Here is a 21,805-nt window from a genome sequence, read left to right as displayed (position 1 = left end):
AAATTCTTCAATACTAAATTATTTTGAATGTCATCAAATTGTAAATCTCGAGTCACATTTTTGATGTATTAACAACTAGCTATGTAGCAAAGACGTTAACTTCATGTACAAAACATTAACGCTCTTATTTTGTAAACATTGTATACCCATTAGCAAGTAGATGTATATAGTATAACATTCGTTTGTAAACACTTTATTTCATAAACATAGGATACCCAAAGCTACTTATTATGCTAACAATGAACGTTCGTTGACTGTTAGGCTAAGTAAACGTTACAGGATAATATGTATTCAAATTCTGCCTCAAGGTTCCTGCTTAAATTTTATTTGGCCCACGTTTTGCCAGTAAATAGGCTGTCATGAATTATCCAGTGTATTTTTATTATACGTGCCCGGTCTTATCACTTGGTACACAACAGCTCACCAATCTGAAAGCCTGTTTTAATCACAATGGTCAGAATTAAATAGCCAAAATGACCGGGCAAAATGATTAGACAAATAGGCTACACTGTCCATACACTGAGTAGTGCAAGATCATATAGGCTAAGTACCGTAGTCCTTGTCATTTGAGGTACGTAAAACATACTCATTATGATCGATGCGAATTATAGAAACAGTTCAAACAATAAGATTAACTACACCTTTATCTTGACACTTCCTCATTTGTTCGCCCTGTTCCTTTTTAAAGGAATTTTTATTAGCTCAATCTTGAGGCTCCATTCCAAAAACTTTTTTTTTATTTTTTGATATTGGCCTTATTTTTGAGATATTGACCATATAAGGCATCAAATTGAACTTTTAAAATTCACAAACGCCTATTTGCACAAAATGATGCCTAAAATCGGAAATAGACCAAAATATAAAAAAAAATGAGAAAACCGTTTCTTGAGTCGATCATGCTTTTTACGATGATCATATTTGCTTACCTATAGATGCTGTATTTATTGAGTTATCGTGTACCTAAATCGTCATTTTACCGAGAAAATGAACATTGAAATAATGGCCGTTGAAGTTTGAAGTGGTCACATTTTGCACTTTAATCGAATCTCACAGGAGAATGCGGCAGTTTTTATTTTGCTACCTTACATTACATAAACATTGGGTAAATCCACGGCCCCTTGAGAAGTTTGAGCGAAATCCATTCATAACTTGATATTTAAACCGGGGGAAAGAACTTGAAAAATCCCACATTTTATCAGCTAAAACGGAGCCATTTGACCACTAGGTTTTTGTGCTTCCGCGGTGTTTCCATAAGATGCGCCGCGCATGCAGATAAGCGTCGCGTATGCGTAGCGTATTTGTGCGTTAACAAATTGCGCAATACGCAACGCGATGCGTTGTTGCCCGCGTGTACCCTGCTGGTACAACAAAGATTTTCTTTCCTTTTCAATTTCAAACACGAGTGGAATAGTGAAATAAAATCCTTAAAATATTGCAGTTGGAGTTTACAAATCTGGATTTTCATTCCTTGTATTTATAAAAAACATAACAAAGTACAAACATATCAAAAAACTCAATTTTGCGAAAGAAACAATGTCTAGAGTACACAGCTGCCTTAATTTTAAAACATTTATTATTTACCTTTATGCAATAAAACTATCTACTGTCACATTTTGAATTGGAAAATCGGCATACTTTGTTTATATTGCGAAACATATACACGTTACTATCCGCATCACATGGCGGTATCAGTGATGCCAGACGACGTGGTACCCACATCAAACGTCGGCTCCCGCTTCGGCTTCACACACTTGTGGATGCCCAAGAATCGTGCAAAGTTCCGTCGGTAATGAATGTTCGTAACCGCATACAAAAATGGATTGATAGTAGAGTTACACCACAACATGTAATTAACAACAGCCCAAAGTCTAACGGAGACACAATCGTCACAAATGGCAGATGTGTAGATGGTAACCGCGAAATATGGGAGCCAACAGATTAAAAACACGCCTACAATCATAGCAAGAGTTATAGCTGCCTTACGATGGCGATTGTTTTCCTTTTATGATCATCTTTTACCTTCGGTTTCGGTAATATTTGATTTGTGACTGATGAGGAGACTGACAAAGATATAGTAGAAACTCCATTGCTTCCATTGTCTACATTCATTAAGCTTTTATTGGATTGCTCCGTGGCAGGGGTTGGTTGCGGTTTTTGAGACGGGTTGGTAGGAGGCTTCACCATACCTTTAGAACGTCGCTCTATGCTTATATACACTATTAAATTTAAAATAGATGAAGGGTATGATCCCGGGTATGATGAATTGTATAAACAATATAGCGATATTGAACGGTCCGTGGTAGATGAACTCTATCTCGCAATTCCACGAGTAGTCAATCACAGATTCTCCCGCGATATGTTCCCAAGCGACTGTACAGTCGCTCGCGACGGTGTAAAATGAGAAGCTAAATATCCAGCAAAATGCTATCATAGTCTTCACTTGTCGTCTTATTTGGAAATCGCTATACCTCAACTTTTTTGTCACCAACCAAAAACGATCCAAACTGATCAAAGTAATCAGGAGTACAGACATATAAGTTGCGGTGAAATCGATGACAAGCCAAATCTGGCAGAAAATTTCACCGTATGGCCAATTGCCAAGGAATACCCAAGGAGTATCGATAGGGAGAATGGCGAACCCAATTATACAATCTGTAATGCTGAGATTCAGTATAAACAAATTCGACACCGTATTTTTGATTTTAGGATCTCGTGCGAAAGCTATCATGACGAAGATATTAACCCACGATGGTAACGATGACAATTGCCCCCAAGACTATGGATATCCAGGTTATGTCTTCTATATCGAATGGCTCCCAGGACTATGAGGAGCTATTGGAATTGTAGTCATCGATGGATGGTTCCATGGTTGCTGAGACAGAAGACGACGCCATCTTAATATCCATTTTGTTGTCTAAGGTATCCGCACAATGTGAATCCTGATTGATACGCCCTTCAGAAGTAGCATAAGTGCAGATGAAAGTTTAGTTGAGCACCGGAGTTGATCTTGCAATGTTCCTTCCCAACGGTTACTTGAAAAAGCTACAGTAACGCAGTTGTTAGACGACTACCGTAAAATGGGGTAACTTTGGGCACTTTTGAGAGTTTTTAAACCACTGTTTCCAAACAAAACCAATTATATTTCTAATTATCTCTTTTTTGTGACATTATGGCTCCCTTCTTCACCTTGAAGTTGAAAAAAAAATTTAAATAATTTTTTAAGGGTGCCCTAGGGGTTAAAAATAGCCTGCCCAAAGTTACCCCGCATTTGGGGCAACTTTGGACAGAGCATACATTCCATGAAGAAAAAAATATCAAAAAAATTGATCTCCGCTGAATATAGGCAAGTTGTTGTTTTTGTGACATTTGATACCTTGCAAATTTAATCAAACACACGTTCTTGCTCACAAATGTCGATTTTTATTTTTTCTGAAAAAAATGCTCATTTTTGGTCAAAAATCCTGATTTTTTCGTAAATTTCGAGGAAATTGGACATGAGTGAGTATTAATTCTTCCAAATATATTTCTTAACAAATTGACACCAAATATGACTAAAAACAATATTGCTGTACGAAAATATGAACATTTAAAAAAATATATTCGACTGACCAAAGTTACCCCGCTGACCGAAGTTACCCCATTTTACGGTACTGAAATTCCTATATCGGTTTGTGTTCATTGAGTTAGGTTAGTGTTAAATTTGGTCAACACTATAAAATTTATTGAATGAAATAGCCAAACAGCATTTTACGAGTACCCGGTTTCTAATTTGCTGTGTGCGTAAAAACAGAGAGAAACGGCTACATATTGTGCTACTTACCGGACACAAGTATTCTATTTATATAGACCTAATATGAAAATTCTGATTGCGGTTGCATGTTTTACTCACAAAAGTCACCGTATCAGTGTGGATTCGCTATTTTTGTGTCAGTTCCTGCAGAACTAACACCTTCTAGTACAGGTTTGACGATCACGTGACAATTCGAATCATCATATCGAAATATCACGTGATCTGTAAAAATGTCAATATCGATATCAATATTATTTGCAGCAACGAAACGTAACAGCTGATCATGTACTATAATTAAAGACAAAGATAAAAAGACTAGTTTGCGTCTGACGTCACTGTCAATCAAATTCTCTACGATCCTTGATTGGCTAATAGCGCGTATAAGGAAGGTCGATTCATCTGGCTGGTGCCGATCGGAGAAAAGGAATAGCAGTGAATGGCTAAAATTACGTACTCTTACAAGGCAAAAAGCAACTTTTCTAGGCATTGTGGACATGATGCCTTCGGTTAAGAAAGTTTCCTACTATTAAGACCTAACTTTTGAGATGGTTTGTATGTTGGATGGTGCAAAATTAACAATAACTTGAAGGCGCCCGGTTTTACCGCCGTGTTCAGCAACTGATATCATCACGACACTTGTAAACAAACCGTGCTCGGAGTTTGATTGACAGATGACGTCAGACGCAAACTAGTCTTTTTATCTTTGTCTTTCATTATAGACTGTCTATTTCAATACAAGTATCGGGAGCATAGCCGTGCGCGTGCGCAGAATCTAGTCTCAATTCTAATGTAAATCGGGACAAACCGTATCGTCAATTTAGTCCCAAACCAATTCGCCCACATGCCAATTCGAACCCTGTATAATCATGATAATTGATGTACAAAAAAGTTGGCAAAATTTAACTTTTTCGCGATTTTCTCCATATTTAGATGCCTTGATGTCTTGCATTCGGTCACAAATCATTTCGTTGTACTTTTTGCACTTAACCCTCTATCTTTTTAACCAAATACCCTAGAGAGTCGTGCGATATGTCAAACTTTTCATCTGGTCATAAGGAACAAAAAAAAAAGTCAGTGGTCGCATATCTGTAGGATCATTGGTTAATGAGATATAGTCACTTTTTTTTTTAATTTTGTGCACTTAACCCTCTACCTTTTTAACCAAATATCCTAGAGAGTCGTGCCATATGTCGAACTTTTCCTCTGGTCATTAGGAACAAAAAAGTCGGTGGTCGCATATCTGTAGGATCATTGGTTAATGAGATAAAGTCACTTTTTTAAAATTTTGTGCACTTAACCCTCTATCTTTTTAACCAAATGTCCTAGAGAGTCGTGCCATATGTCGAACTTTTCCTCTCGTCATAAGGAACAAAAAAGTCAGTGGTCGCATATCTATAGGATCATTCGTTAATAAGATATAGTCACTTTTTACCTAGCTGGGGGGTTTACACCCCCCAGCTAGGTATTGTAATCGTTCGGTTCTTCCGCTGGAAACAAACCACTGTAATCTTCCCGTTTTCTTCCGCTGGCAACTAAGTGAAATTGCACATGTTCTTCAGTGCTCATCTATCAGGGCACAGTTCTTGAACCCCAATATATTTGTATATTCATTGAATAACCTTTGACAATAATGGGTACAAAAACTCATACCCTGTTCTCAAAATGCATTTATCATCTGTTCGTCATCCAAGCCCAGGGAATGTGTGTATGAGAGGATTGATGGCTAATATGATTTTGGAAGGGCTCAGTGGGAATTGAAAGGTTATTGCAAAAAACTTGAATAATAGTGACAGTGATTGGTGTACACTCTAAATTAGAAAGACTTAAAATCTTAGTTGAGACTTGTAAATTTTTAAGTCTTTAAGATTTATTTTACGCGGGGTTTGATTTAAATTTTACTTTTGGGATTGGGAAAAAGAAAATCTATTTTTAAATCTTTCGAAACACTTAAACATTAAACCAATCACAACACGATGGTGCGTGCACGTGATCAAATCAAAACGTTTTCCTGGACTGCTCAGCCGCCATCTTTCTTTTGCGATTTCGTGTGGTGGCGAGCGAATGAATGAAGTGATATGGACGAATTTGTTTTGCAGAATGGCATCCCAAATGCTGTAATTGCCAATGTCAGTGACTATATCTTCCAGTAAAAAGCTTACATTGTTGTGCACGAAGGGCCAATGTGAACATTATCTTCAATCGCCGAGGTAGTAGTCTGTGCTTCTGCTGTATGAGCTTACCTATACACATAATATAATTTATAAATGGGTAAGCTTATTTCCATGAAGGATCACGCTCGGCCACTGCAGTGACACTGGAATTATCATGGCACTGCAGACAATTGCTTGAACTTTATGAAAGAAGTAGTCTTGACTTGGTATTACTGCCGTGAATAGACGCATTACTTGATAAGAAGTCGCACAGACTTGTATTTAATATCGATATTTAAATCCCCATAAAGATTTATATTATTTTGAAATAAATCCCAGATATGCTTAAAAGTAAATCTTAAAGGACTTGAATATTAAATCCAATGGACTTGCTGTCACTTGTATTTTTAATCTTTCAAGGATTTGACATTTTAAGTCTAAGGATAGTCTTATTTTTTAATCAAAAGGTTTTGTCACTGATTACAGTCCGTCCTGGAATTAAAAATTAAATCTTTTAAACTTGAAAATAAGTTTTTGAAGTATTAACATTTGCTCTTTGTAGATTTAAATTTTAAATCTGAAAGGTTTTTTTTTAATCCCTGTGGGACTGAAATTTATAAAACTTTGTAAAGACTTATTTTAATCCTATATTGATTGGTCCCTAACTAAGTTTTGAAAGTAAGTTTTTTGGATTTGAATTCAAATCCCTGTAATTTAGAGTGTAGTAAGCAATAGTTAAAATAATGCCATTCAAGGTTAAATGTCAATGTAGTGGAAATAATGAGTGGGTCGATCCAGATGGGACAATACTTCCATAGGGAATGGCAATGATGAATTGCCTGCACCTGGTTCATGGCAAATTTGTATGGCACGCCACACCAGACAAAAAACGGCGAGACTAAAAAAAATGACGTCCAGTTTAAAAAATGACGCCGAGAAAAAAAAATGACGTTTAGAATGAATTGATAACGTCGAGTTTTATAATACGACGTTGAGTTCAAAACGATGACGTTGAGATTGTAAAACCAACGTCGAGTTTGTAACGCCGAGTTTCTTCGTGTCCAGATTTTTTTCGCGTCGAGAAGCGCCCTCTATAGTTTCTGATAGGCCATGTTGACATGGTACAAATAGCTAGTCATTTTCAATATCTGCAATGACGGAAATAAAAGAATGTATGGTGAGTGTGGCAAATCTTATGAGTGAGATTCAGAGGACAGACATTGATTCCGAGGTTAATTCCGTGGAAAGACTAGGAAGAATGGTAGAAGAGCATTTGTGTAATTAAGTTACGACCTTTCTAGCTAGCTGTATTCGCTACTTGCATGGTTCCGCCATTATGCACTATGTGCGGGAGAGCCTCGAACTGGCAGCATACATGAAAGGAAGAATTATGTAACCTTACACAGAACGTTATGACTAGTTCAATTCCCATTCATGTATGCTGCCAGTTCGAGGCTCTCCCGCACATAGTGCATAATGGCGGAACCGTGCAAGTAGCGAATACTTGCCGTAGTCAGTTCAATGGAATGAATCTTATGTCGTGTGAAATTTAAATTGCAGCATAACATGATATACAGGGTGTCCCAGAAATACCCTGGTGAATGAATTTGGACATAAGTTTAGAAATAGGCATCGAAAAAAAATGTAAAATTATATTTTGATTCGGTTGACTGCTTGCAAAGAAATGAGCGATTACATAATCATGATAATGCCCGCATCAGTGCAATTCACGGGGGAAGTGACGCGTATGTAGGGCTGTTAAGACCCCATTTTTCATGCAGCGCCGCTGTCACCCAAAGACCCCATCTGTTTTTTATTATCACATGCTCTGTCACCCAAATACTCCTTATTTTTTCCTTTCGATCTGTCACCCCAAACTTCACTATCTATGATTCAACCATGGACTTATACAAACACGCATAGCAATTACTTACAATGAAACATGAACAATATACTGCCAAAAAATCACAGTTGCTATCTTTATCATTGTTGTTTCTTTAATCAATATATTGCATGGTTTATAATAATTATTGAGATAAATATATACAGAAAGATTACAAAACTATAGAGGGCGCTTCTCGGCGCGAAAAAATCTGGACGCGAAAAAAATCTGGACGCGAAAAAACTCGGCCCGTTACAAACTTGGTGTGGGTTTTACAATCTCAACGTCATCGTTTTGAACTCAACGTTGTATTTTAAAACTTGATGTTATTATTTCATTCTCGACGTTATCATTTCATTCTCAACGTTATTTTGTTATTCTCGACGTTATTTTTTTATTCTCGGCGTCATTTTTAAAACTGGACGTCATTTTTTAAGTCTCGCCGTTTTTTGTCCGGTGTAGCGTGCCATAAATTTGAAGACAAATTTGATCTGTGACTGCTACCTTATGGTCAAACCTTTGACATTTTGGGGTTACAGAAATGTCAAAATAGTTTGCAAGAAAATACAACATGTTCTATTTTCCTTTCAAATTTTACAATACCAAGGGACTCATCAGTGAATTATAGAACAAGAATGTGGGTATAAATGCAGGGACTTTCACAGAAACTATTGACCTAGTCATGATATAATATCAGTATAGGTATATTATACTGTAAATTATTCTCTGTGTGAAGTTGCTCTGTTGTTCATCGTATTCAACATGTCTAAAAATAAAACAATTAAAACTACCTGTGATCTAATTGATTTCTATCGAGATGAAGAGGTACTTTGGAATATTCAAAGTGAAGAATACAAAGATAAAGGGAAGCGGTCAGTAGCTTTTAATCGGATAGCACTTAAGCTTGGAGTGAGTGGTGAGTAGTGAACTAAATCTTTATGAATACAAGCCAACTTGTTTATTAAAAACAATTTATAGTGGGACATGCACATTTTACTTGAAAAAACTCATTTCGTTAAGTTGACAAGTTGTACTTATTATACAAGATGTGTTTTACCCTCACTTTGGACAATGCTTAATCATGTTAATAGGCTTCATTTAGTAGACCTGTACTTTTAATGCACTTTTGGTGTGCTCCTCGCCTTTGTTCCGGCAATGAATAGTTTGTCTTGAGTCTTTGTAGGTGGAAGGGGGGAGGGTCATAAAAATTTTCGACCCAAGATAGGGGGGGGGGGGTCGTAAAAATTTTTGCCCGCGATAGGGGGTCATAAAAAAATTTACTCCGGTCACCGACATATTCATGACCCCCCCCCTCCGCCGAAGAAAATGATATCCCACAAACCCTAACCCGCAAAACACAGGGTGTACAGGGTAAGCCAGAATTATACCTGGTAAATAATAATAATTCCTATTCGTGTTTAAGTCGAAGACACCATGTTTATCATCACCGTTCACCATCTTTATTGACCACTGCTCGTTTACTAAACTGCTCCTGTTTACTCTACTAGCTCCTGCTAGTTTTGAATAAGATAAACACACTATCTGTGGTCATCTTGTGACTCCCTACATTTTGGTCATCAAAAGTATTATCCACCCCCGTATTTTTCTTTCCGAAAATGTATGACCCCCTGTATATTTGGGACCCCTTCCGAAGAAAATGATAGCCCCTAAGGGGTATATGGGGCTCAAACTCAGTGACAACCAACCTCACAACCAGGGGAACAATTTGCAGGGGTCAGGTCAAAGATCATGCAGAGGTCAAATCTTAGAAATGCTGCATTTTCTGGCCATATGTAAGGGGTACGGGGCTCAAATTCAGTGACAATAAACTTGGTGACAAGAGTAACATTTTGGAACATTTTGCAGGGGTCAGGTCAAAGGACATCATTCTGGGGCCAAATCTTAGAATTGTGTTATCTGGACATCTGTAAGAAGTACAGGGCTCAAACTCCGTGACAACTAGGGGGGAACTTGATTATGGAACATCTTGCAGGGGTCAGGTCAAAGGTCATCTGGGGTCAAATCTTAGAATTGCATTTTCTGGAAAAGGAGTACAGGACTCAAAACTCGGTGACAACAAACCTCATGACCAGGTCAGATACCTCCACAACACCAACATGCCCCAGCTAGGTTTGTGGTCTATGACCATCATTTGCCTCTAGTTTAATTTTGTGCACTTAACCCTCTATCTTTTTAACCAAATGTCCTAGAGAGTCGTGCCATATGTCGAACTTTTCCTCTGGTCATTAGGAACAAAAAAGTCAGTGGTCGCATATCTGTAGGATCATTGGTTAATGAAATATAGTCACTTTTTTTTTAATTTTGTGCACTTAACCCTCTATCTTTTTAACCAAATACCCTAGAGAGTCGTGTCATATGTCGAACTTTTCCTCTGGTCATAAGGAACAAAAAAGTCAGTGGTCACATATCTGTAGGATCATTGGTTAATGAGATATAGTGACTTTTTTGTACTTTTTGCACTTAAACCTCTTTTTTTTACTTCTGGATATCGTTTGGAGACAAATGATTTTTTATTTTAAAGCTTATGATATATATTTTCTAAACATGAAATAAAACAAAATTGACCGAGATCCGACTTTACAGCCGTTTCGTGGTGGACTGTCAGGGGCGTAAATCCGTTTGTGAAAGTGGGGGGACACACTGACAGAGGGGGAAATCAATAAATACAGTAAAAATGGCCGCGAAGCGGCCATCGCGTCGCGCGTGTGCGACGCAGGGGGGTGTGTGAGGGGGGATGTGCCCCCCTCAGAAGTAAGAAACTTTTGCAAAATGAATACCTAATTGAAGCGATTTGATGGCCCATTTTGGCACTATTAGTGTGTAAAATTTTAGTTTAAAAAAGCCAAAATTTTTTGAAATGATGATCCATGAAGCCTTTCGTGGAAAAGTTTTCCCTATTATTGTAGGCCTATAAATTACATAAATTGGCAAATGTGGAAAGCAGAAGTGAAAATGGCTACTTGTTTACCCACTACGCAGGGTGTCTAATTAGTGTGTAAAATTTTAGTTTAAAAAAGCCAAAAATTTGTGAAATGACGGTCCATGAAGCCTTTCGTGGAAAAGTTTTCCCTATTTGAGATTTGAAATTCACAAGTTACTAAAGCATGCATGGATTGATGTTGAAATCAGCATGCCATGAGTCCATCTTAATACTGACTTTTTTTGGTGATAAAATGTGACAGGCCCCTGCATATAGACGGGCCCGCAGGAATTTTCACTCGCTTATGGGCCGTGGACCCGCCTTCACGCAATGCCTAAAATAACCACAGGCCTATATATAACCGACTGTGCGGTTTTTGTAGGCATGGGCAGTGATGGGCATACTCAATTACATGCAATTTAACCTTTCTCTTCTTTTTTTCTCCCTTTTCTCTTCTCTTTTCTCCCTTTTTCTCTTCTCTTTTCCTTTTTTTTTTAGGGGTGGGGACCAAAAAGTGGGGGGGACATTTGATATTGTGTCCCCCCCACTTTAAAAAGTGAGGGGGACGTGTCCCCCTGTCCCCCACCCGATTTACGCCCTTGTGGACTGTCACATATATTCATTAACATTAAATCGTTTATCATTGTTTATCCCTTCTGTCAACATCGAATTGGTTTGTGGCTGACTTAGCTTGGGGCCAAATGGCATATGGTCAAGTCAACTGTGGCCGAATTGGTTTGGGTCCGAATCGACCTGCTTCCATGCTGAATAACAGAAAATGATGAAAATTTACGTACTTTTACAAGGCAAAAAGCAACTTTTCTGGGCATTGTTGACATGGTGCCTTCGCAAAAGAAAGTTTCCTACTATAAAGACCTAACTTTTGAGATGGTTTGTATGTTTGAAGTTGCAAAATTAACATTCAGGCGCCCGGTTCATATAAGCTTATATACCGCCGCGTTCAGAAAGTCATCATCATGAGGACACTCACACCACGTGCTCTATATTATTAGTCCATGATAAATATCGAATGATCTTCGATTCATCTTCGCCCTGTGAAAAATTTGAAGAATAAGCTAGAATTGAAGCCTGACGTTGCGCCAAAACAGGCTTATGTAGGCCTAAGTGTAATCATAAATGAATTACCACGGCACTAAATGTTCCTGTCAGTCCTGCAGTGCAAAACTTCTCATGCAATTCCATCTTTAACATCACATTCAAATTATAATTACATTGTAAATTGGAACTGACACCAATTTTTTCAGGAATATCTTGTTTCTCCATCTTCAGCAAGAGTCCTCCAAAGCTGGACACTATGAAGATTATTTAACACAAATTGCAAACTATTCCTTAAAGGAGTATTTCGTGATCCTAGCATCCTCTTTTTATGACATTTTTCAGTTAAAATTCCGATTTTGCGTTTGCGAGTTATGCATGATTATGTGTATTACACTGCTCCATAGATAGTGTGTTGTAATTTCGTTCTGGTATACCAGAACGAATTTCAAATTTCACGATATCTTTGCTAAACGAATGAATCTTCCAGAAATGTTTTGTACATAAACATCATGCAGCCAGAGGTTTCCAGTACTATAAAAATCTCAACTTTTTGGAGAAAAGTGGGGGAATGATGCTGTGGATCACGAGATGCCCTTTTAAATACATAGGGCCTGCACTTTGGCTCGTTTTTTGCAGGTTTACATGGTCCAATAATCACAAGATGACTGACATGTGGTAACAAAGGAAGCAGTCACTGCAATTTGATTATGTCCCATATGATTGGCCATTCAAGACACCCCTGTGAATATACTATAGCGGCCTTTTCAAAATATAATACCTGTTTGCTTGACTGCATTGACAATACCGGGAACAATACACACAGTATATGCATTGGACAAACTTTTTACAATAAGCATGATAAGTGATGATGTGACCTCCAGATTTATACATCGTTCGTCTCGCACAGTGACGACATTTGATTGAATGGACTGCGCCGTGATTACGGTGAAGGACACCGGTTCAAATCCTTTGTTTGGAGCCAATCGATAAAAGCATGCAGGGCCTCTATACCCTATACCCATGCACAGTTTATCCCTTACATAACCTATGTCTTGAATACGCTGGCAAAGTTATGTAATAATCGGATTAATACTATATAGCAGTAGGTAAAAACAAGTTTTGAATAATCCGCGCTACAAAGTCCCATTCAGTGATCCCAGCGAAAGTGAAAAAAAAACGTGTATAAATTTTTAATGAAAAACAAATGGCAAAAAAACAACAACAGGAAAACGACAGTATTGACGAAGTTGAAGCCCCATTCAAATACATGTAGCTAATTTATATACTGTCAGTACCGGTATATAAATTACAGACTCACGTAAATGCATTATTTTTTTGTCTTAGACACACGGCTTTCGGCTGAACCACTACACTAGCAAGCTATGTTAGCACATCTATGACAATGACGAAACGTACAAAATCAGCCATAGGCCTTTTATGACCTTTGACATTCTTTTGTGGCGAGTGACATGGTCTTTCAATTCACGCCGAGTGTCCTTGACAGGTTCGACTATGCTTCAGTGGTCATGAAAGAATTCAAAAGATAACCTCTGCCCCAATAATCCCAGGCAATTATCTGAAACTGCTCCTCGGATCATAAGAACTCAGTCCTCAAATGATAGTCATAATAATGTCCAAAATATAAAAATTACTGACTATCATTGAAGACTGAGTTCCGCAGTCTAGTATCCAAAATCTGAATTTTGATGATTTTTACGATCGTCGGGATGAAAAAAAATAATCAAAAAATCACTGAATGGGCCTTTAGTTCCCTACTCTCCTTACCCTGACAATATAAATCAAAGAAAAATAAAGAAAAAAATAAATAAAACAAGAAAAGAAAAAAAAAAAGACAAAGAAAACGCATTCTGAATACGAAGAATGTCTTTCTGATATCAAATAAATTTCATTGTTTGGAATTCACGATATAATACAAATTTTATGACAAATTATTAAAATTTGATATTTTTCACATTTTTGATATATACGGTGTACGGAAAGTAAATACCCCCCCTGGTGCTGTATGGCAAATGCATTACTGGAGGCAAGATGTTTGTATACCATAACCACACAATCTAAGATGGTAACTGAAATGTTTTAGCATATCTCAGCGTTTACAGCATCAAATTTGATAACATTTTCGCAATTTTACAGCAGTTTTCCTGAGGAGGTGAAATTTAAAGGTCTTTGGAGCTCAGCAGACCATAAAAATGGCGCCCAAGATGAAGTTCAAAATGGCTGACAAAATATGTTTTCTCAAACAGAAATGGGTCAGAGCGGCATTAAGACAGCTTTTAAATATGTCTTTGGAGGCTATGCAATTAAAACGTTTGTACCCAAACTATGCCATTCATAGGGTTCAAATTCAAAATGGCGTCCAAAATGAGGTCCAAAATGGCCAAGAATATGCATTTTTTCCGACAAAAATGGTCCAGAGCGACATTAAGACAGCATTAATATATTAGAGGGTACAAAAGAAACAGTTGTATTTGAACACGATGGCGACAACAATATCAGATCAGAAAAGCAAAAAAACTAAAGTATTGTCAAGTTTCTACGATTTTCCATCACTTTTTAACCTTAAATATGTAGGGGGGTATTTACTTTCCGTACACGGTATATAACAGTCCTCGAAGTAAATATCATAAATCTAATGATATATTCTTAAACAGTCCCTGGCATACCATACATGTATAGGCCTATGTATAGTACATTAGTCTGCTTTATCTGTTTTGTGCTGTTTAAGCAAATTTAAACATAATTTCCATACAATGTAAGCTTTTACTGTCAGATATGTCCCCTTTTAATTTTAAGCAGAAATTGGAATTTACTACTACTAGCGCCAATGAATGTTATACGATTGTAAAGCGGTACGATCCTCTGGGTGTGTGTGTGGGGGGTGTGCGTATGTGTGTCCTGCACGCGTATTTTTCTGCAACTATAACGGGACGCAATACGATACCAGTATGTTATAAGAATCAAACTTACAAGAAAGATGGCTCTTGTCAAATCCTACAATTCTGTCAGAGAAAATATGCATATTTGCATTAAATTTTTATTAATTGACATAATTGATTAATTAATAAATATTTTATTTAATGATTTACCATAATTCCAAACATGTCAAACAATATGTCAAATTAAAGCTAATGAAATGCTTTATAAATTGGTAAGAGCACATTTTGCAGAATGCATTTAGTATTTTAGTTACATGATTCCAAACATTCTATTCCAATTTTTTGCTACACACGCATAGGAGCTGTACTTTTAGAATCCGCGCCTAATCAATAATAATAGTCTTTCACTCCATTGTCAAAGTACTGTGCTCCCTGTAGCATTATAGTGACCAGGTCGCGATATTTTTCCTAGTCAACATTTGCATCACATAATACATTTACATGATATAGGCCTATATGAGGCTGGATTGAGCTGTGTTCAGTTTTATACGGCGGATTTATTGCCATAATTATTACCTCTTACTTAAAGGAGGATTTCGTGATCCTAGCATCCTCTTTTTATGACATTTGTCAGTAGATATCCACGAAAAAAGCTTATTTCCAAAATTTCAGTTGATTCCTATTTTGCGTTTGCGAGTTATGCATGATTATGTGTATTACACTGCTCCATAGACAATGTGTTGTAATTTCGTTCTGGTGCACCAGAACGAAATTCAAATTTGGCAATATTTTTGTTAAACGAATTAATCTGCAAGAAATATTTGGTACATAAACATTATGTAGCCAGAGGTATCCAGTGGTGTAAAAATCTCAACTTTTTTGGGAAAAGTGGGGGATGAGGCTGTGGATCACGAAATGCCCCTTTAACAAAAGAAAAACAAATTTATTCCAATTAAAATTCTACCAGGGTTCGAACCCACAACCTTTTATTTAACAGTCGAGATCGAATACCACTACGCTGTGAGTGCTTCTGCCAGAAATGCGTTTGTTCATCATACTTATTGATTACGGAATAAATCGCAAACACACGATATATATCTGATATATTATATTACTTGTCTATTAGTAATAAATACGTATATAATCTGCAATCAATAATGAACCTTGCCTCCGACTATGCGGTTCCTATGCAAATGTTGACTAGTCCTAGAGTGTGATGGTTTTGTAGCAGATGACAGTGCTCATTCAAGCCTGTCAAGGTCAGTTAGTAGCCACTTGCTGAATGGATGGCCATTATCAGCTATCAAAGAGATGCCTTGTGCAGCTGCCAATCACAGTAGAGGTTTGATAACATTTTGTTAAAACCCAAATGTGATATAAGGACAAAGCTGTGCATGTTGGTACTTAATTGTTTGGATTCTTATGTTGAAATTCCCTTGTATTAATATTTTTGTGTGTAGTGTATATTGTTCATAAATTATATAGCTTTTAAATTTTGGGCATTTTTGCTCTGTTGCACTGTACCATTATGGAATTTGAGCAAATCAATTACCGACACAAGCAGGTATACAGTGTATTATTTTATTTTTATTTCGTATCTCAGGAGCACAGCTCACTTGGTAAGGCGTCAGAATTTGGTACACGAGCGCTTCGAACTTTAAATCGGAAGGTGGTGAGTTCGAGCCTCATCACGGTCACCAAAAACCAAATATTGTTCGAACTTTTCATATTTGTTTTTCTTTTATTGTTTCTTTTCTTTGTCTTTTTTTTTTCTTCTTGTTTTATTTAATTTTTCTTTATTTTTCTTTGATTCATATTGCCAGGGTAAGGAGTGGAGGGAACTAACGGCCCATTCAGTGATTTTTTCATCTGGACGATCGTAAAAATCATCAAAATTCAGATTTTGTACAATGATATAGTCAGTAATAATCTTTTGATCATTATTATGACTATCATCATCCGAAGAGCAGTTTCAGACAATTGCTTGGGATTGTTGGGGCAGAGGTTATCTTTTGAATTCTTTCATGACCGCTGAAGCAGAGTCAAACCTGTCAAGGACACTCGGCGTGAATTGAACTGATTTAATTTATATACTGACAGTATATATAAATTAGCTACATGTAGGCCTATTTGAATGGGGCTTCAACTTCGTCGATACTGCCGTTTTCTTGGGTTTTTTGCCATTTTTTTCATTAAAAAAATTTATAAAAGTAACAATTTGATTTTTTTTTTCACTTTCGCTGGGATCACTGAATGGGGCTTTGCAACGCGATATATTCAAAACTTGTATTCACCTACTGTTATAGCATTAATCCGATTATTACACAACTTCGCCAGCGTATTCAAGACATCCAATGCAAATAATCACCTAGATTATGACGTTCATACCGTAAATATGGCGGAGTACTCAAATTCATTCAACAAAAGCATGATTACAAGCTATTGCAATCTACCGCGACAGCTCGTCTCACACACATAACAAATGCACTATAGGATCAAATAGGTTGACGACAACGTTTGATTGAATGCACTGCATTGCGCCATGATTACGGTGAAGGACACCGGTTCAAATCCTTTGTATGGAGCTAATCAATAATTTCACGCACATCCTCTATTATTGCCCAATTATTGCCCGGGATGATTGCACACTGTAAAAGAGCTATTGTTATAATGTTTGATGAAATCGTGTTTAACTATTTGCTTAAGAAAGGCACAATACAGATAAAGCAGACAGATTTACTACATGTGGTACATGTATATACATATAGGGAATGTGTTCGAGTATTACCTAATTATAATAGGGGCGTATCCAAAAATGAATTCACACCCCTTTCAAATGTCGAGCCAAAGTGCAGGCCCTATGGCCGGCACATCTTTACCAAGTATATTGGCTGGAATATATTGATCACTTCTCTTTGAGAACCAGGGTGCAGAAAATCGACATTACTATATTTACATAACGATTTGGTTTTTCATCCAGCATAAATGCGTTTGCTTACACACAAATGACTTAGCTAATCGTCGATCCATCCTCGCGATGCAGCGTCCCAGTTTATACCACTTGTTGTTTTAAATAAGTTCTGTAAGGGGGTGTCAATGCTGGTCCTATTATTGGCCATTTGATCATCTCCCGCATAATTGTATTATTTTATGTTTCCATGTGTAATTTCAACGTATTTCGCATTTTGTTTTATTATGGAAATAAAGATTCATCTATTCATTCATTCAAGCTCATTCAGAGGCCCTTCAGTTTCTCAGTCAATCAGATCAGATTCATAGCTGTTCAGTAGCTGAACATAATTGCAGGATTCCCGACCTTACATAATTGGCTCTTACTAACGTTGTTCCTTGTTATGCAAATGAGACAGTTTATGCTTCCGTAGCTTCTACACAGAGATTTCGAAGCTATATTTTTGTTATTTCCCTATTTCACGTGCATCAAGGCCGTTTCTACAGCGCGTAAACAGCGCGTAGTGCTGCGTCCCTGCTGCAGATATGCGTGCCTTCAAAGTCGGCACAATTTGGCGTCCGCGTCGGTACTTTGTACTTCAGACTAGACTGAATGTACGACGAATCAGTCTGGAGTTATTGGCAAAAATGTCAAAGGTTGGAATTTTGGCTCCATAGAGGTCAAACAAGTTCCCAAATTTTGATGAAAATGGTCTTAAAATGTCTATAATGTTAAAATCATTCAGAAAAGAAATAGTTTGCACTATCTACGATGTTTCGTTACTATGTTACGAGTTATTGCACATTGAGTCCAATTACGGTTGACGTATTTTCCCGCGTTACCTATGTAGCGAAATAGTGAAAACTATTCTTTTTCTGAATTATTATAAGCAGTCAAACATTTTCAGAGCATTTTGTTTTTAATCAAAATCGGATAAACTTTATGTGTATGACCCCTATGGAGCCCAAATTTCAACCTTTTGACCCTTTTGCTAAAAATTGCAGACTGATTTGTCGTAGATAGGTCAAACAATATATTTTCTGAATCCTTGTGACCTGAGGAAAATTTTGGTATAACTTTAAACCATATCGGAGCAATTTTGAGTTTTGACCCCTGTATAACCTTTGACCTCATATTTCTTTTATTGCTCAAGAGTGCCCACTATAGGCACCTGTAATTGTTGACATCTCAGCATGTTAGACGTCAACTTTAAACAAGAAAATGTTAGTCATACACAACTTTACACAAAGGGAGAAGAACAAAAGGCATCTACTCGACTATTTCACATTTGCCTAAGCTTATCGCGCGCAAAAGAAAAACACATGGTCACGCCATGTTCATGCGATGCGACGCAGCTTTCTCACCTAACTTATGAGGTATGCCGATCGATATTCATAACGTGATTCCATTAACCTGGTCAATCAGGGCTTTGATTCTGATACGTAGTATAGAGACTCTATTTTTTTCTCCAACCTAAATATACATCAGATTGACAAAGGGTACCAGAAACCTCAACCTGATTTACCTCTGGTACCCTCTGTCAATCTGATTTAAATATTATTTATTTTTCCTTTATTTCATGTTCATCATGTGCGCTCTCTTGAGGTTTCTACAATCTGCAACTTTCAGTCGGTAAATTATGTAAAAGATGGCGCTAGACGATTATTACTTTTCAATTAATATCGGAATATAGCTATCCTCCATCACAAGTCACAAGCTATACATTTCGGCATAGATTCTCAATGAGAATCTATGATTTCGGCCAAAGTGTTGACCTTAAATTAAATTGCTTTTAATTTTGATGTAGGTGCACTATCCGTAAAATATCGCTTTACATTTTGTGCTGTATCTAGTCATAGCCTTCGTATCACAATCAATATATATTTGATTTCATCATTTGGATTTACAAATTAATATGTTGCATTTTCACCAAACCAAAATACATTTGGCAAGGATAGGAGTCGGCATATATTATAATGGCAAAATTGGGAGAGACAAAAAGGCAAAGTGGTGAAAGGCTTTCGAACTTCTTTCGGGCAAGCAGGAAACGAAAGTAATATCATTAAATTCCATTTAGCTCGTTCACAATTTGCTCCTTTCCCAAAATTCATTATAAATTCAAACTCGCGCTCATGCAGTGGGGTATATCCTCCCCCCCCCCCGGGGGGGGGGGGGGGGTGGAGGCACATACAAAAATTGAGGTGGTAGGTCTTTTTTTGGAGCTGAAGGCACCAGTCAGAGGTATATAAGATGACTTTCTGGGGAGAAAAATGGAACGAAATGGTCCAAACTTGCCCATAAAAGGCCTTAAACATTTTGTTTGCTGGGCATTTATTACCACGTTGGCTGTCTTTGCCTCTAATCATGTATCCTCTGCGTGGCCAACTGGCCATTCCATTAAGGGCTGGGGTATGAACTTTTGGACAGTATTTATTTTGGGACATTAGAGCACATCAGACATATCGAATTGCATTCTGAATACGAAGAATGTCATTCTGATATCAAATAATTTTGATTTGTTGAAATTCGCAATTTAATACACATTTTATGGCAAATCATTAAAATTGATATTTTTGATATTTAACAGTACTTGAAGTAAACTTTATAAATCTGATGATTTATACTTAAAGTGTATGTAGGTGGGATGAAAAGCCGACGATCAATTGAAAATTTTGACCTTTCGTATAGAAGATATGGATTTTTTTCCAAAAACACCAAAAAAAATTAGGTCTTTTTGGGAAAAAAATCCATATCTTCAATATGAAAGGTAAAAATTTTCAATTGACCGTCGGCTTTTCCTCCCTGCTACATGCACTTTAAGAATATATCATTAGATTTATATAATTTACTTCGAGGACTGTTATATATCAAAAATTTGAAAAATATCAAATTTTTATAATTTGTCATAAAATTTGTATTATATTATGATTTTCAAAAATGAAAATTATTTGATATCAGAAAGACATGCTTCGTATTCAGAATGCAATTCGATAGGTCTGAGGTGCTCTCATGTCCCACAAAAAATACTGTCGAAAAGCAATAAACGCTCATTTTAGATCCCTTAAGCGAAGAGTCGTTTTATCATCTTGTCGTCAGCTCATGATATACTAATGTTGTTCCTACCCTGGGATATCCTTTAATGCTGACTTCGTTTCTGATGAATGAAGACCATCTCTTTCTAACCATATAGTTGTTGTCTACGTTTCGATAGGAAGCACAGCACTGGAGCTATGTAATGATTCACTGAAGATCTTATTCTTCAGTTTCTTTTTATTCACTTTTCCTCCCCCATTTAACGTGTTTCGTTTTCAATGCAGATATTTTGGCCAATTATATGAGCTTATAGGTTGTGATGGTGTGTAACTTTGACAGCCTACTCATCATGACTGTTGTCTTCTTGATGTTAATCTGTTGAGCCATGCCTTTCTAGTTTCCTGGATCATTTTCTCAAGTTCATAAGGTTTTATTGTGTTAAATGTTCACCATCTACAATTCCCATCGCCAACCCATATTCGAGATGACGTAAATGCCCTGTCTTCAGGAATTTGAAGGCATTTCGTTGTAGTGTTCACCGAGTTTCACCAAATTGATTTTATTTTCTAGGATTTTTATAAAAAGCTTTTTAAAATAAGACGGATGTAGCCTACGCAATATACTTCCTTTCATGATTCGACACACAAATGCATTCAGCATAAGTAATTTAGTGCATCTAAATTTATGCACAGGTGATTTATCGAAATGGCCATCGTCTTTATCTTTTTCATCATCTCGAGTGTATTAAAGACTTGAGACAGTGATCATATACATGGGTCATTTCCCACTCTGTTCGCAACCATTTAGCTTTTAGTCACGGCTGTTTGATGTATATATAATTGGCTTCATTATTAACTAAATGCAAACTATAGATGGCGCTATTTATCCTAAATCATATTTCTTTGTTTGCAAGGGTTAGGTAATCAATACCGCCATTAAAACAGCTGGAATAGGTGAAACAAGCAACAAGGACATTTTATAAACATATTTTATCAAACAATAAAAGGAATTATTTGTATTAAAAGCTTGAAAGGGTAATTTCCAGTAACTAAATAGCGCCACCAATTTTGTCATTAATAGATACATTTTATATCCGAAAAAGC

At 36.9% G+C, this 21,805-nt stretch overlaps 1 protein-coding gene across 1 annotated transcript; it reads right to left on the bottom strand.

Moving 5' to 3' along the window:
* Window positions 1-1,675: 1,675 nt before the first annotated feature.
* LOC140137178 (histamine H2 receptor-like) lies at window positions 1,676-20,855 on the bottom strand. The gene is given in 4 exon segments (XM_072158830.1): window positions 1,676-1,999; window positions 2,441-2,740; window positions 2,742-2,822; window positions 20,793-20,855. Coding segments are annotated over 4 exon segments (768 nt in total).
* Between the last annotated feature and the right edge of the window lie 950 nt (window positions 20,856-21,805).

The sequence above is a fragment of the Amphiura filiformis genome, chromosome 17, assembly GCF_039555335.1.
Source record: "Amphiura filiformis chromosome 17, Afil_fr2py, whole genome shotgun sequence".
Lineage (NCBI taxonomy): Eukaryota > Metazoa > Echinodermata > Ophiuroidea > Amphilepidida > Amphiuridae > Amphiura > Amphiura filiformis.
Note: the sequence above shows the minus strand (reverse complement) of the source record. Positions and strands in the feature narration are given on the sequence as shown.